The sequence below is a fragment of the Citrus clementina genome, unplaced genomic scaffold (genome assembly GCF_000493195.1).
Source record: "Citrus clementina cultivar Clemenules unplaced genomic scaffold, Citrus_clementina_v1.0 scaffold_1, whole genome shotgun sequence".
Taxonomy (NCBI): domain Eukaryota; kingdom Viridiplantae; phylum Streptophyta; class Magnoliopsida; order Sapindales; family Rutaceae; genus Citrus; species Citrus x clementina.
Genome location: NW_006263303.1, coordinates 17702583 through 17718782, shown reverse-complemented (window position 1 = coordinate 17718782; position 16200 = coordinate 17702583). Strand labels below are relative to the sequence as shown.

Sequence of the window (16200 nt, the reverse complement as noted above, 5' to 3'; positions counted from 1 at the left end):
TGTTATTTGTACAAATAAACAATGAATAGAAACAAATAAACTGGTGTATGCGTTAACTATTGCAATGGAGCTGAATCCATGGTAGTTCTTCGGAAATGTAAGAGCACTTCTGATTCTGCTCTATTCACATGCCATTTTGGAACATCATGAAAGCTTGATAATATTCATTGTGTATAGAATTTAGCTATCTTTTTTCTCTTCTTTGCTGCTTTTCTTGCATCATTTACATTCTACCCCATTTTTAAAGGCAGATAGGCAGTCATTGTGTTTCTGTTCCTAAAATATATAATAATTCAAGATCGTCATTTCATAGTCGTTCATTTACAAAAGGAAGGGGGCAAAAACAAAAAGTATGCCGAAAATTTTCCCTTTTTCTTCAATCTATGTCGCTTTTCTGACTTCGTATAAATTCTAATGAACTCTTAATATCAGATACGCTGTCATTGTGGCATCTGCTTTAATTATTATCCACACCACAGGTTGCAATTTTCCACTTGTGCATCTACTGAAACAAGGTATAATTCAAAGTTTCCAATATTCTCAAATCATATATTGTTTATAATTTACTTGCTTGGGTTGCATATATCCTAATGAACTTTTAATATTAACTAGGCTTGAAATGGCAACGGAAATTTTGGGTGGTGCTTTATCCAAAATTGGAGAATACTTGGTGGAAGCAACCATACACCAAGTTTGTTACTTATTTCGTTTCAAAAGCAACGTTGAAAGTTTAATGAACGAGGATAAAAATTTGAGATTGGCATTAGATCGTGTGCAGCTACAAGTTAATAGAGCCAAAAGAAATGCTGAAGATATCGAGAAAGATGTACAAAAGTGGCTTGACGAAGTAAGCGACATCATAACGGCCGTTCAAAAGCTAGGAGGAGAAATACAAGCAAAGAAGACATGTCTCAGTGGGTTGTGTCCTGATTTGGGTTGGCGATATCGGTTGAGTAGAGAAGTAGAAAAAATGACAGGCAAATTGTTGAATCTAGTAAACAGAGGCAAGTTCGATAGAGTGGGGCACATTCCACCAGGCATTGAGCTCTTTCCATCGAAAGATTTTGTACAATTCGAGTCTACAAAATCTACTTTTGATCAGATTATTGAAGCGATGAAAGATGATAAGATCAACATGGTTGGGATTTACGGCATGGGAGGTGTCGGTAAGACAACCATGGCGAAAGAAGTACCTAAGAAAGTGCTGGAGTTGGGTATTTTTAAAGAAGTTGTGTTTGCTGCTGTATCTCAGAATCCAAATGTCAGAAATATTCAAGGTCAGATAGCAGAATCGTTAGGCTTGAAATTAGACGAGGAGAGTGATGCTAGACGAGCAACACGATTGATGAAGAGATTGAGAGATGAGAAACAGATCCTCATTATATTGGATGATGTTTGGGCAAGACTCGACCTGAATATGATCGGAGTTCCCTTAGGTGGTGGTTGTAGAATTCTTGTAACTACCCGCCGGAAACAAGTGTGTCATTCCATGGAGTGTGAGTCGCAAATTCCATTGAATGCTCTTGTGGAAGAAGAAGGTTTGGCTTTGTTTAAAAGAAATGCATGTGTAGGTGATGAACTGCCCACCTTAAATGACTTGGCAAAAGAAGTAGCTAGAGAATGCAAGGGTCTGCCTTTAGCAATTGTGACTATAGGAAGTGCTCTGAAAGGAAAGGCTATTGATGAATGGAATGTAGTGTTGAAAAAGATGAAAAATGCGAAATTTGTGGATGTAGAGGATGTGGATGCTGACATCTATGCTCTTCTTAAATTGAGCTACGATTATTTGAAGGGTGAGGAAACAAAGTTATGTTTTTTGTTGTGTTCACTATACCCTGAAGATTATGAAATTCCTTTGGGGGATTTGGTCATTTATGGAAAGGGGCTAGGTTTGTTCGAAGATGCCAACACAATTGAAGAAGCAAGGAGCCAATTGCGTGTAACGATTAATCACCTCAAGGCTTCTTGTTTATTATTAGACGGTGGCAATGAAGAACTTGTGAAAATGCATGACATAGTTCGGGATGTGGCCTTATGGATAGCATCTAAGGAGAAGAAGTTCTTTAGTAAGGCTGGCTTGGGATTGAAACAGTGGCCAAAAGATGAAGGTCTTGAACAATACGCAGGAATCTCGTTGATGGCCAACGAATTAGAAGTTCTTCCTGTTAGTTTGGCATATCCAAAGCTTGAAATTTTGTTTTTCGATTGTAATTATAGGGCTGAAGTGGAAGTTTCAGATCAATTTTTTGTAGAGATGAAAGCGCTAAAAGTTGTTCATTTAGGTTGTGGAGTCATGTCAGTAAAGTCACTTCAATTCTTGACAAATCTTCGATCTCTATGCCTAGATGATTGCAGATTAAAAGACATATTTTCCATCGGGACATTGAGCAGGCTTGAGATTTTTATTTTGAGAAGTTGTTTTTTTGATGAATTGGCGAAAGAATTAGGGGAGCTTGGTGAACTGAGACTGCTGGATTTACGTGACTGTAGATGGTTGAGAAGAATTCCTGCCAATGTGATACGGAGTTTATCTCAATTAGAAGAATTGTACATTGGTGAGGTTAGCTTCCGTACTTGGAACGTTGAAGGGACAGGTGCAGAGACAAGTAATGCTAGCCTCTACGAGCTGAATTCACTATCTCACTTGACCATGCTGTCATTGAGCATAGAAGATAAATGCATTCCAAAGGACTTTACCTTTCCTAAATTGATAAGGTATCACATCAGTGTGTTGCCTAGTGACTCTAGGGGGTTTGATTCTTCGTATTTTAGCGAAACAGGTTCACATGGACACATAGAAATCCGAGGCTCTCGATTAACCTCATTTAATGCATTCAAAGAAGTCTGTCATACTCTACAAACTCTTGAGGTGAGTGATTGCAATGCGTTGACATGTCTATTCACAGTGTCCCTTGCTCGAAGCCTGGTGCAACTTGAGATACTCTCTGTTGAGAACTGCAGCTCGATGAAGCACATTGTTGTCGCAGATAACAATATGCCTGTTCGGGAGGGAAGCCATATCGTGCTTCCTAAGCTCACAAAATTAGCTCTTAGTGTACTTCCAAATTTCATGGGCTTCTATGAAGGAAGTTATTATTCAACGTGGCCGTCTCTACAGGAGTTGACGATACATGAGTGTCGCAACACGAGTCCGTCTTTCACTGTTTTTGAAGCACCAGGCAAGGTATGTTTTCACAATTTCTAATTTATTTAAAATTTATTGTTTTCATTCTTTCAGAATAAAAAGTTTGTAACGTTTTACCATTCAAACTGATAAATTGGGGACTATTCTCAAATTATTACATATGACGATTGGAGTCAAAATTTATAGCATAACCTGGGGACATGCCGAGTATTAATTGACGCCTAAACCCCCACATCTATAAATCTTTACAATGAGTGATAGCGTCACCGCACGTGTGTATATAAAATGCGGGCGCCCTCGTTCTTTTTTTATGTGAACGCACTTTTAAGATATAGAGTTTAATATAATTGGTGTTCAAAGTTATTAAATCACACAGCTTTATAGTGTATTGAAAATTAATTCTATTAAGTTGTACGATTTAACAATATGTCTGTATTAAAACAAATAAGAGTGCTCACACCTGAGAATGCTTATATATGTATTCTTTTTTCATGAGGACACACTTTTAACCTGTGGAGTTTAATATAGTCAATTTTAAGCTATTAAACCAAATGACTTTATAATATATTGAAAATTAATTCTCTTAAGCCGCACGGTTTAACAGTATGTCTGCATTAAAAAAAAAAGTGCTCAAACCTGAGAATGATTAGAGATATATATAAGTGTGTGTGTGTGTGTGTACACATATACATATACATATACACCTATAAATATCCTTAGTAAATAATTCTAAAATTATAAAAATCTTTGAGTTGTCGATACTTAATTTATTTTTCATATGTTTTGAACTATATATATACTCTTCTTGTATGTCAAACCTTTTAAATAAATGATAAAGAAAAGGAGATCTACGCCCTTAAGGTTTAAGGAAATGATTATGTAAACCTTCAAATTTATTTTTCATATGTTTTAAACAATATATATACTCTTCTCATATGTCAAACCTTTTAAATAAATGATAAAGAAAAGGAGACCTACACCCTTAAGGTTTAAGAAAATGATTACGTAAACCTTTAAATTTTTAATAAAAGACACAAAGACTCCCTTTTGAGTATAATATCCGTGTATATAATAACTGAACGAACTAATTTTAAATTTTTTAAATAAATACAAATATAATTTAAATGTTTAATTAGTCTACTAGACTAACAATATTGGAATAATTTTTAATATATAAAATAATTTTTAAAATGTAAGTTATTATATTTATTTTAATAATATATTTGTATTTATTATAAAATTTTAAATAAAATCTTTAAGTTAAATAGATTTTACAATTAATAAAATATATCTCATGTATTGATAATATTTAAATTATTTTATATGATATTGAAAATAAATTAATTTTGTGTATTTATTTTAATATTATGTTTCTATTTATTATAAAATCTAGTTTAAAATAAATAAGATTGTAAAGTATTAAAATATTTTTTTAAATATTGAAAGTATTTTAAAATGTATATATTGTTACATTTATTTTAATATTATATTTATATTTATTATAAAGCATTGGAGTAAATCTTTATGAGTTAATAAAGAGAAAGGGTAATATAGTTAGAAAGGAATCTTGTTGCCCCTTATTGAAAACTTAAAGGTTTACATGTCATTTCTCCAAATCTTGAGGGTATAGGTATCTTTTTCTCTAAATGATAATATCGCTCTTTAACTTTTACATATCATCTTAATTTTATAAAAAGCACAAAACGAATTCAATTTTATCATGTAAATTTTATATATTATATAATTTGTAAATTTTATATATTAACATATCATCTTAATTTTATAAAATGCACAATAATTTTTTTTATAACATTGATAATTTTATATATAGGTTCATGGTCATGGAGATAATTTCTATGTTTTATTCATTAGCCTTTTTTTTTTTAAACTAGTCATGGGCTAATTAAGATTAAGTTGAATTATTGTTCCAAAATTTATTAATCTAGCAATTTTTCAGAGAAGAATAGAGAATAAGGTTATAAATTATTAATAACCACCGACTTACGTTTGCAAAACGGAAAAATTATTAATAACCAAATAGCAATAGCTTTTAAGAGCGAAAACCAATTTGAGGTCCCTTCATCCTTTGTTTTATTTATTGTTTTTTTTCTTTTTTCCTGGCGTAGTTGTCTCATATCTCAATTTCAACACAACAGATTTTAATTTCATGGATTGATTTGTATTCCCAGGATTCGAAGTTTCTGAAGGTAAATAATATTGCTCGGATGCGGCATGGCTTAAAAAATTTGAAGGTTCTAGAAATTGCAGGTTGTTTAACACAAGTGGTATTTCAACCTGAGGGTTTTGAATTTGATGGAGGAGAAGGAGAACATTTCTTATCATTCCCAAGTTTAGAGACTCTTAGGTTCTCTGCTTTACCCGAACTAGAATGTATATGGAAAGGTCCCTCGCAATTCATAAACCTGCAAAATCTATCCATTCTATCAGTGAAGAATTGCCCTAAACTCAGACGTATCTTCTCAACGACTCTTGCTCGACATCTGTCGAAATTGAAAGTTCTAAGTATTAGCTCTTGCTCGGCACTGGAGCAAATCATCGTTCAAGATGATGAAGAAGAGGAACAGCATCAGCAAGCGGCGTGCTTCTCAAATCTCTTAGAGATAACTATCTTCGGATGCGATAATTTGAAAGGTCTGTTTCATGTCAATGTAGCTCGAGATCTTCAGCAGCTGAAAAAATTATCTATTTATCGTTGTGAAAAGTTGGAGCAAATCATCTTTCAAGATGATGAAGAAGAGAAACAGCATCAGCAAGCGGCGTGCTTCTCAAATCTCTTAGAGATAACTATCTACTTTTGCCACAATTTGAAAAGTCTGTTTCATGTCAATGTAGCTCGAGATCTTCAGCAGCTGAAAAAATTATATATTGAAAGTTGTGGAAAGTTGGAGCAAATCATCTTTCAAGATGATGAAGAAGAGGAACAGCATCAGCAAGCGGCGTGCTTCTCAAATCTCTTAGAGATAACTATCTTCGGATGCGGAAATTTGAAAGGTCTGTTTCATGTCAATGTAGCTCGAGATCTTCAGCAGCTGAAAAAATTATATATTGCATATTGTGAAAAGTTGGAGCAAATCATCTTTCAAGATGATGAAGAAGAGGAACAGCATCAGCAAGCTGCGTGCTTCTCAAATCTCTTAGAGATATCTATCTCCGATTGCGACAATTTGAAAAGTTTTTTTCATGTCAATGTAGCTCGAAATCTTCAACAGCTGAAAAAATTACGTATTTCATTTTGTGAAAAGTTGGAGCAAATCATCTTTCAAGATGATGAAGAAGAGGAACAGCATCAGCAAGCGGCGTGCTTCTCAAATCTCTTAGAGATATATGTCTTCGGATGCGACAATTTGAAAAGTCTGTTTCATGTCAATGTAGCTCGAAATCTTCAGCAGCTGAAAGAATTAGATATTGCAGGTTGTGAAAAGTTGGAGCAAATCTTTGTTGGAGATAATGCTGTCGAAGAGTGCAAAGAAATTGTGCTACCTGGTGTCCAGCGATTGAATCTTCGAAATTTACCAAAACTCGTTCACTTGTGCCCAGTGGGTTGTCACTTGATACTTCCATCATTAACCCATTTGAGGGTGACAATTTGCCCAAGAATTGCGGCAAGATTTTCAGTTGACCAAAATGGATCAGTGCATGTCAAATCAGAGGTACTCACATTACTTTTTTTTTTCCCCCGTAACTTTACCACTCAATAATTTTCTTTCCTCGTGTCCGTGTACATGTTATCTTGTTGGTTATGATCATACACTGCACAGATTGGTTGTAAAACCATGCTTAATTTGCTTGCCCACTTATGGATCGAGTTGATAATAGCTTGTCATTGATACTGTTGATTGTGCAGGCACGACAATTAGGTGATGAAACAAACTTTGCCATGGAGATTGATTGCTCGTCAACTGATCAGATACGACAATTGACCTCCAGATAAGCCAGAATGATAGAAGATGAAGCATAGAAATTCTCACCCGTCAATATCAAATGAATAAAAGGAAAAGGAGCAGGTATTATGCTTATGAGTCTCCAGTCCATTCTTCACTTCAGCATGTGTTACCTTGCCGTGCACGTATCTATTGAGGCTTTTCTTCTTTTTCATTCTGTGCTCTTAATTGCATGTTAAGTATCCGTACTGTAATCATGAAGACAATTCTTAGGTTCTTTAAACATAAAATGTCGTAAACTTTGAAGACACGGATTGTTAATCTCAAAGCCTATGCACATATAAAAGCTATAGAAAACTTGACCTGAATAATATTGACTGTGAAGGTTCTTTTCTTTGCAGTTTATGAAGAACAAATGAACAGTAATAAAACTCCCCATTACCTGTTGCAAAGCACATGTATTATGGGAAGAAAAAATGATTGTTTTATTAATTCTTTCAATACACCAATAAGGGAATGAATGAACATACATGAATATAAGCCAAAACAATCGGTTGAGCAACACATGAAATAATACATCAAAACTATCGATTAGATGGACACATTGTGCTCTGCAAACTCCTCTGGCTGCTTGTGGTTACTTTTCAAATGTCAAAATTCCCAATTGATTGAACACATGAATTTCTCCAACTTATTTGGGCTCCTTCAAGTTCAGATTCATATATACTCAGTCATCCCAACAGCAGCACGATTGCCACTTGAATGTTAAAACTATGTGGCATTCTTCATTTCCATTCCTCCTGCAAGGATTGATGAAATGACCGAATGCATCAAGAAAAACCACTGTGGCAAACTTGATACAAAAATGGTGTAGACATGCCAAAGCGCAAGCTTGAAAGGGGATTAACTACTCCATGGGCACCCACCAATATATCAGCTAAAACCATTTGCATGACCTTGGTTTTGTCTCCAACGTTTCTTTTTACCACTCTTCTCCTTCTTTGAGCCACCTTCTTCACGGCTTTTCGACTCCCCAGTTTCTTCCGTCTTCTTCTTACTAGTAGACTTCTCTTTAGAAAAAGCTTTCCTCTTTTTACCAGAAGACTGCACACTACCATTTCCACGGGGAAATGACTCTTCTTCATAATCTGACTGCCAATTGCACATAATCTCCCGCTGATCTCCAAAGTGTGTTTGTAATGGCTCCCCTGCTCCAGGAAGTAAGTTGTTAAAAGTTATCTCACCATTAGATCCTCCTTTGCGCTCAAGCAAGACTGGGTCCGGCCTAATTATTGTACCAAGAATGCTTCTGTTTGGCCCTAGGCTCAAGATGGTCTTTGGATTTGTCAAGGTTGTAAATGCCATTGCAAAAGCTGATTTAATCTGCAAAAGAGAAGAAACATGATTGATCATGCACACTGCATCAATAGCCAAGAAAACAAAAGGAATTTAGACACAAATTATTCCACAAACCTGGAAATAATTAAAGGAGTTCTTCCCAATGTCATTATCTGGAGCCTATTTTGTCATAAAGATAGCAATACTAATCAATAACAGAAGAATGCAAGAGCCAATGTTCACTGGCAGAACTCCATTAATAATTTCATGTGCTATTGACAAATCAAACAAGTGACTCACAAAATACTACATATACTCTTTAGTCTGTTAATAAATTGTAAAATGAGGAGGTGATGTGCCAAGGATAACAAGATCCCTGTTTGAGAATTCACTACGAGCTTCATCAAAAACCAACCACAATTTCTTTTGGGAACATATCCAACTAAGCACTTAAAGTAAAATGAAAACATCAGAAAAGCAAATATTTTGATTTCATAAAACATCCTCCATTCCTCCTATTGTTTCTCAAGCTGTCCTACAAACAATAAATAACAAATAAATATCTAAAATTAAAAGTAAACCTGTGGATCCTCAATGGCGATGAGAAATGGTCGCCCCTTGTTTGTAAACCTAAGAGAAGAGAACCCACGAAACAAAGACAGTTAGTACCTGCCAATCAGAAAATATAATGTTTAACTGAAAAATAACTGTAGTTGGCATGATTGTCATTCTTTTTACCCTTTGCTACTCTTCTTAAAGAAGGAGCCTGCCCCTTTGCAGGATACACCAACATCGGTGGTGTTCAATTTGCGTCCATAAAAATCAAAGAAGTTCACCTGTTTTTTCACCAAATTAAAAAAAAAAAAAAAGAGGTTAGTACATAGAGTTCATATATCTCAATTTACAACAATTATGGCTGACAAACAGCATTCCTTAGTCCATTCATTTTAATGTTAAATCATTCTTTTTTAGCATTTTCATGTGCAATGAACATGTCCAACCTCACTAGAGGTGTAATCAAGCTGGCTTAGAAATGTAAGTCACTGCACCTACTGGAAGAACAACATATCCATGCATATAACAGTTTAATCCAAGCACATACCAAAAGGATTCCCAAATTATGTTCTGGAGAAGCTCGACACTCGTAGAGAGACTGCAAATATGCCATATAAGGAACATCATTAACTATCTGAGAAAAAAAAATGTCCATTATAATGCATAATGCTGGTGAATTAATGAATAGTTCACTTGGAGCGATTATAAGAATTGAAGGCTATTAATATATATGTATTCTTAAGGTCTGGGAACTCTTAAGCAGACTGGATTAATAACCACAGAACACTGTCTGCATCAACTGCCAAATTAGTCCAGCCAAAAGGGAAACAAAAAAATCATGAGACAATAGTCTTTGTTGAAATTTAGGACTGGTATTATTAAAAAAGGGTGCGCCCAGCATATGGACTAAGAGAATGAAGGATTTTGAAGACTTATTTCAAAATTTAATATAGGGAGAAGGGGGTTTTTTTAAGGTTATGCATCAATTACTTTAAGTCTTCACCCCAGGCCACCACTTTCACTGACGAGCTCGCTGCTTGATTGTGTCACAATGGTACTGGAATGAACCTACTATACTCTGATTCGTAGGAGCTCTTCATAATGACATAAATTACCATAAAAACCATCTATTGGGACCTTTACAGTGCAGAACTGATGACACACAGTGGACCTAGTTGTTCGTGAACATGACTTTAAGGTTTGCCAAGAACCATATTACACTTCATTTCAATTTACTAAAAGAAGGATGCAGTTAAATATGCAGAACTCTGATGCAGTTTCAGGTATTGAAATATAACTGAAGAGATGCAAGGAACAAACTTTAGCTAGCTCTCTAAGTTCCAGGAATAAATATCTTTCAGAGCCACATCAGGTCTCATTCCCAAATCTTAATCTTAAACTAATATTAAAAAATAATTACAAATTATCCTTTGATTAGACAATGATGATAGAAAGACAAAAACATATCATAGGGTAATGCCAACAGTGAGATTACAGGGCCTATCGAGGTGAAAACCAAGAATGCAACATAAACTTACCTTCAAGACTGCCATTATCATGGTAAGGAGAGCATAGGAACCAATTCCACCAGAATATACCTATACAGTTCAAAGAAATATAAAATTAAACAACCTGTAATAACAGAAAGCCTTAAAGAATGGACAGCACTATCAAAGCCTAACCTCATTCAATTCTCTCTGCTGCAAAAAGACTTTCAAGATCAAACATAATGGACGTAATGGTGGGCACTTAGCCAATGCATCCTGAGTAAATAGTGCACACATTAAATGGATAAAAAATTATAAAATATGTTGTACTGAATTTCTTATTTTTTATAAAGCATTTGAGTTTGAAAACAAAGATACAGCACCGCATAAAGAAATAACATTTTACCAGTAAATTCGTAAAGCATATAGAGTTTAATCTTGTCAGGACACCAAATAAATTTTAACAAAATACAGAGTAAATCTGAAAAGCCAAAACTAAACATTCATCATCACAATAATAGTAACAAAATGCATAATCTTTATACCAATTTATTAGGTGAAGCAGAACTACAATCAGGTGAGGCACAACTACAATTAAAAAAAAAGAGACCAGCAATACAAAACTGATGACAAGATCCCAAAAATGGCCCAAGAAGTAGGATGATGGAGACACCAAGCAAACTCACCAAACAGGTCCAAAAATATCTTGGTACTCGGTGATAACAAAGGAGGCTAATAAGTTAAAAATTCACAAGATTATACAAGTATATCTTCTTTCTCCTTTAATAACTTCAAGATAATCAATTCCGTGCAAACATATAAAATGCCACAGTGATATTCACAATTTCCAACAAAAATTTCATATTCTACCAATGATTTCCACACATTTCTCATCTTTTTTCCACATCAACATGCATTTATGAGAGCATGTAAACTGTAGAACCTAATACAACTAATGGTTATAGCATGCTAAGCCTTATCCGAGAGATGTTCAAAACCCAATGAGTAATGCATGAGTAATTTTCAAAGTTGCAAAAAAATTTCTCATCTGAAATTTATTAAAGAATTGCATCCACTATCAGGTCCTGTAAAAAGATAGGTGAGGAACAAACCTTAATAAACTCAGCTGCTTTTGGTCCATTTTGTGCATCAAAACTGTCATCAAAGTGGAAGAAAATTGATGAATATTCCCAACAACAAAATGGAGTTCATAGCTGATGATAATGTACAATAAATCTATTTTCAGACCAACTTCAGTAATATGATGAATATGAGCCCCTTCACTCATTGAAGACAACAGTGAGATGTAGCACCCTCACTTTCCCAGTCCACAACACCAATATGTAAAAGAAATGAGCAAGATATCAAATCAACACACATGTGACTCACTAAAATGATTTTTCTGTACTATCATGCATGGCTAAATGTAATTAGAAACACCCAGAAACTAAGCAAGGGAAGTAAAAGGAAAAGGTGACGCACAAACACAACGCATCAAAAGCGTTGGCTAATAATATCACATTTCGGAGCCTTAACAGGGAACGTCTTGATTGATTCTGGTATTCAACATCTCGTTCAAATGTTTCTTATAGATTTTTTAAAATAATCAATTTAAAATAAAAAATAAAATTATAAAATTGGAAAATCAACTATTTGTATGTGTGTGCGCACACATTAAATTGTTAATCTGGTATAATTTATGTATTAAGAAGTAAGCTTGTGTTCAATCCTCCATCAATAAAACTACGTCTCCAACAAACCCATTAAGTAACAATACCAATTAAAACCAATATAATATATTGATGTCGAAAATGGAACAGTGCCCTTTCTTTTCTAATTATCATCATTTGCTTCTCTTTGGTTACAGTTACAACTTACAAGGAAAAAGAATGTTAATCTCTGTACAAATGCAGAAAAAAAAAAATTTATGACTTTATTTTTCTTTTAACAGAAAAAAGTACTTTCAAAGATAAAAAAATACAGTAAGAGTCAAAACTAGAAAACAACACGACTAAACAAGAAGTTAGAATAAATGAAGACAAACAAGCCAAATTCTTAGGATAGTCACGAATGACTCACACTGGGATAACCGAAATGATCAGAGAGGAATGGAAGGCAGAGAAGATACAGGTCTGATCAAGCAGGAACAATGATAGGATGAGTGGATAACGCACATATCCCTCTAAATGAGATGCACATAAATATCTCTACGCTATCACGCATTATTAATAAACCCTACAAGCATGGCAATGGAAAATATGTCCCACTTGCAGCAATTTCTTAGAGCAGACTAAAACATTCTTGCCATAACTTGAATTACAGAAACCAACTTCAACCGTTCAACTGTAGACCACCAAACCTTTAATCTCCAACAAGACCCCAGGTATGACACACCATTCTTATGACGCGACATATATCCATAAAGTGCCTAAGCATGCTCAAATCAAGATGTCAACAAACTGCAAAATCGCACACATGAAATGTGCAATGTAGGCTTTAGATGCAACTGGTGCGAAAGGTAAGAAATAAACCTTATATCAAATGAAACACCACTTTTTTTCTCGACAAATTTAACAATCGGCACACGAGCCTTTGCAATCACCTAAAGAGAGGATAGATCAATTCATTAAAAATTATTCTATTAATAAATAAAAAAAAACAAAAAGAAGGTAATTGTTAAGGGAAGTCCACCTGTATCTTTTTGGCAATGCCCCGTTGCAATAATGCCCTAGAAAGAGCTTGCAAACCAGTTGCTGGGTTATGGATACCAGATTCCATAATCACAACCTAGAACCAAAGCATTCAGCGAAAGCCTTAATTCAGATAATAATTAATTAAACTGATGAATCCCAGTACTAGACAACATAGATTCTTATGTTTCACATTACAATAGATGAAGAAAATGATAAATCACTGAAAAAAGTTCCTAAAATCACAAAGAAGAGATGCAGAAAAATCATCATACTTACATCGATATCACTGGTTGGAAGATAAAGCCCAGTTCTGAAGGACCCAAAAACTTCAGGCTATAAAGCAACATTAGTAAGACAACCATGCCTACCACAAAATCAGAGAAAGCACAGACAAAAAGAAAGAGATAGCATCTTATCATACCTTGCACTTGGGCCATATATACTTTATAACATCAAACACAGCTTCTACTGCAGTGTTGCGAACCTCTCGTTCCTCTGAAGTTGGAGATAGAAAATCACAAAAGTCCACTATCTCTGCAATTTACAAACAGATACAAATCATGATAACATACAGAATATTTATAAAAACACAACAATAGATTCATAAAAACTTGTTGAAAATATTAAAGAAATTAACCTTCTTTGCATAAACAAATATTCAACTAATCAAGCACAACGGTAAATTCCATAAAGTTCAATTTTTTCAAACATTTAAACAAAAACACACAAAGCAAGCAAACCCTGTTGCAAGAATTCACAAATTAAGCTGTTAATCTCGCAATTCAAATCAAATTTATCACCTTTATGCAACTGAAGCATAGGACTTTTAAACCTACTATTCCCTTTAAACCATCTGTTCTCCATCCTCGGTTCGGCTGACTTCGCCGGTGGCGTCTTCGGCTCGACTTCCTCCACGTCATCGACTCCACTCTCATTCACGTCCAGGGAGAAAAAATCCTGAGCAGGGGATTCCTCTGCAGCGCAATGGAGATCCGTCAAAGAGATCTCGTTGCGAAACACGGTGTAGGGATCCAATTCATCGGGCGGCGGAGACTGCCGGAGAGTGGGGTCGTCGGACGCCGGCGACCCACGTAGTGGGCTTAAGGCTTCGTAAAGGATGTTGTGGGATTCTTCCATTGGGAATAAAAATTGCGAGATGTAATTGAATCGAGGGCGACGTTTGCGGACTAGGGTTTTAATCTAGGGTTTAGGTTAGTGAAGGAGTTGAATGTTTTTTTTTTTTGGTTGAAAATTGGAGTCGGAGTTGAATTAATTTGAGACTGAGACGGAGATGAAACGACGGTCAATCTTCATTTTGGTTGTCGTTTTTGTGATGTTTACTTGTTTAGATTCACAAAAATTAAAAACTAATTAAAGGGCTCCCGACTCCCAATGGTTTAGGGTTTTTCAATTTTGGATTTTTAGAAATTCGGCTATTTTAAAGAAATTGTTCGTCTTGTTGGCTGCACGGTAGATTTTATCTAGACGAGATTTGAAATTTAACTCCTCAATATTTGGGTGATATTTAAATAAATTATTTGATAACTAAAATATTTTTGATAATTCTTATTTTAGATTTTTTTTAAGATTGAGTTTGATGCACCGCATTGTATTATATTATATTAATTGTATTGTGTTATAATATATTATATTAAATTGTAATGCAACACAATGTTTGGTTTACTATAGACTGTATTATAAATAATTATATATTAATATTAAAATTAACTTAATATTATTTAATTTTATTAATATTTTAGTGTTATATTATTAATTTTTTAAATTAATTATTAAATAACTATATTTTCTATATATTAATTTTTATAATATTAGAATAATTTAATAATATACTTTTATCGAATAATATAATATTATAATGTTATAATTATAAATAAAATAATAATATAATATAAATATATAGTATAATATAAACTACTAATGTTACAATTATAAACATATAATACCATACAACATTAAATTTTCAATTTGATTACAAATTAGTTTTTATTTATTAATGTCTAATATAACTATTTAATTTATAAGGAAAATATAATTATTTCCCACCAGTATTTTATAGTTTCCCCCAAACTTTAATTCTCATCACTTCTATATAAAATATTGGAGGGAACTGAGAAAACTAATGTGCATCCTTTATAGATAAATGAGAGAGATAGAAATCTTCAATCTCTAGTGGCGACTTTAAGTATAAGCAAACAAGACACTCGCCTAAGGTATGATATTTTGGGAATGCCTCATTTTTTGAATATGCTCTTAATAATTCTCTAATTAATGAAGCTTTTTTTCTTAAATTATGTATTATAGGAAGCCTATCTATATTTGTTAATGTTAGTGTTAAAGAGATATAATTAATAATATTGTCTAACTATTAATTCATTCAGTATTAGTCCTTCCAAGGGAAAAAAATTAAATTCTTTACCTTTTCAGTTTCCTAAAAAAATTAATTATTTAACATTAGATTCTTTGACTTTTAGTATTCCTTTTAATTTCTATTAAAAATCTTATAAACTAAAAAATCAATAGATGAAACAATTTCTTGATATCTTATCTACAAAAAAAATTATTGCATCCATTAGTTCATTTAAAAAAAGAAAAAATTAGTCACTTAAAATATAAAGTCCATATTCATTATCTGATCATCAATTCATCTTCTCAACTTTTTATGTGCTACAATTCTAAATATTATGTTTTTAAATAGTATTTTCTTATTTATTTGTTTGTTTATTTTTATAATGGTTCTACTGGAAGTATATATATATATATATATATGTTCTTCAATTTTGTTTTTAAACTTTTTTTATATCTTCTTAATTATTATTGAAATTTAAGAATAAATATGGAATGAACTTTGAGATATTTTATATTTATTTGAATATTGAAGTTGCAAAATAAAAAGAGGCCTTATAAAAAAAAAAATTCACCTACAACCCAAAAACTCTAAAGTGGGCCTGCTAATCTCTAATTTTGCCTTGTATTAAAAATAGGAATTGATATAAATATCCTTCTTTTATCATATCCTCTCATATTTTATCAATTCATAGAATGTGCTTCACGACCAAGAA

The 16200-nt window shown here is 33.4% G+C and overlaps 3 protein-coding genes across 6 annotated transcripts in view; 2 read left to right on the top strand and 1 right to left on the bottom strand.

Annotated features, from left to right (window-relative positions):
• LOC112095690 (disease resistance protein At4g27190-like) overlaps positions 1 to 3205 on the top strand; it is a 4783-nt gene extending 1578 nt beyond the window's left edge. Inside the window, exons 2-3 of the mRNA XM_024177794.1 lie at positions 433 to 515; positions 613 to 3205. Coding sequence (XP_024033562.1) covers positions 620 to 3205 — 2586 coding nt within the window. The 5' untranslated portion in view covers positions 433 to 515; positions 613 to 619. The remainder of the gene's footprint in view (positions 1 to 432; positions 516 to 612) is intronic.
• Positions 3206 to 5200: 1995 nt separating this feature from the next.
• LOC112095542 (putative adenylate cyclase regulatory protein) lies at positions 5201 to 7358 on the top strand. 2 transcript variants are annotated; one of them, XM_024177632.1, is made up of 3 exons: positions 5203 to 5977; positions 6158 to 6816; positions 7011 to 7356. In XM_024177632.1, exons 1-3 carry the CDS (start codon positions 5371 to 5373, stop codon positions 7095 to 7097), a joined length of 1353 nt encoding a protein of 450 aa, XP_024033400.1. In that variant the 5' UTR covers positions 5203 to 5370; the 3' UTR covers positions 7098 to 7356. The 2 variants fall into 2 exon arrangements, with proteins under 2 accessions (XP_024033399.1, XP_024033400.1); XM_024177631.1 differs by having other exon boundaries at positions 5201 to 6816; positions 7011 to 7358.
• Positions 7359 to 7399: 41 nt separating this feature from the next.
• Positions 7400 to 14487, bottom strand: LOC18053846 (non-canonical poly(A) RNA polymerase PAPD5). Of its 3 annotated transcripts, XR_002903918.1 has the most exons (14): positions 13921 to 14487; positions 13542 to 13654; positions 13397 to 13453; positions 13119 to 13214; positions 12959 to 13029; positions 11540 to 11582; positions 10623 to 10703; positions 10479 to 10538; positions 9488 to 9538; positions 9124 to 9221; positions 8967 to 9015; positions 8521 to 8565; positions 7578 to 8430; positions 7400 to 7489 (listed from the first exon to the last, which is right to left on the bottom strand). XR_002903918.1 is itself a non-coding variant. In XM_006451819.2 (13 exons), the coding sequence occupies exons 1-13, from the start codon at positions 14255 to 14257 to the stop codon at positions 7981 to 7983; spliced, it is 1551 nt and encodes a 516-aa protein (XP_006451882.1). In that variant the 5' UTR covers positions 14258 to 14487; the 3' UTR covers positions 7417 to 7980. The 3 variants fall into 3 exon arrangements, 2 of the variants coding, with proteins under 2 accessions (XP_006451882.1, XP_024033398.1); XM_006451819.2 differs by having other exon boundaries at positions 7417 to 8430; XM_024177630.1 differs by lacking the exon at positions 8521 to 8565 and having other exon boundaries at positions 7417 to 8430.
• Between the last annotated feature and the right edge of the window lie 1713 nt (positions 14488 to 16200).

What these genes read in the sequence shown, in the direction of transcription:
- LOC112095542 (XM_024177631.1), top strand. Translation starts at nt 5,371, where the DNA reads ATGCGGCATGGCTTAAAAAATTTGAAGGTTCTAGAAATTGCAGGTTGT. An exon ending in CAGTGCATGTCAAATCAGAG is followed by an intron (nt 6,817 to 7,010) that starts GTACTCACATTA and finishes TTGATTGTGCAG; the next exon opens with GCACGACAATTAGGTGATGA.
- LOC18053846 (XM_006451819.2), bottom strand. Translation starts at nt 14,257, where the DNA reads ATGGAAGAATCCCACAACATCCTTTACGAAGCCTTAAGCCCACTACGT. An exon ending in TATGCTTCAGTTGCATAAAG is followed by an intron (nt 13,655 to 13,920) that starts GTGATAAATTTG and finishes TGTAAATTGCAG; the next exon opens with AGATAGTGGACTTTTGTGAT. An exon ending in GGTGTTTCATTTGATATAAG is followed by an intron (nt 11,583 to 12,958) that starts GTTTATTTCTTA and finishes CTTTGATGACAG; the next exon opens with TTTTGATGCACAAAATGGAC.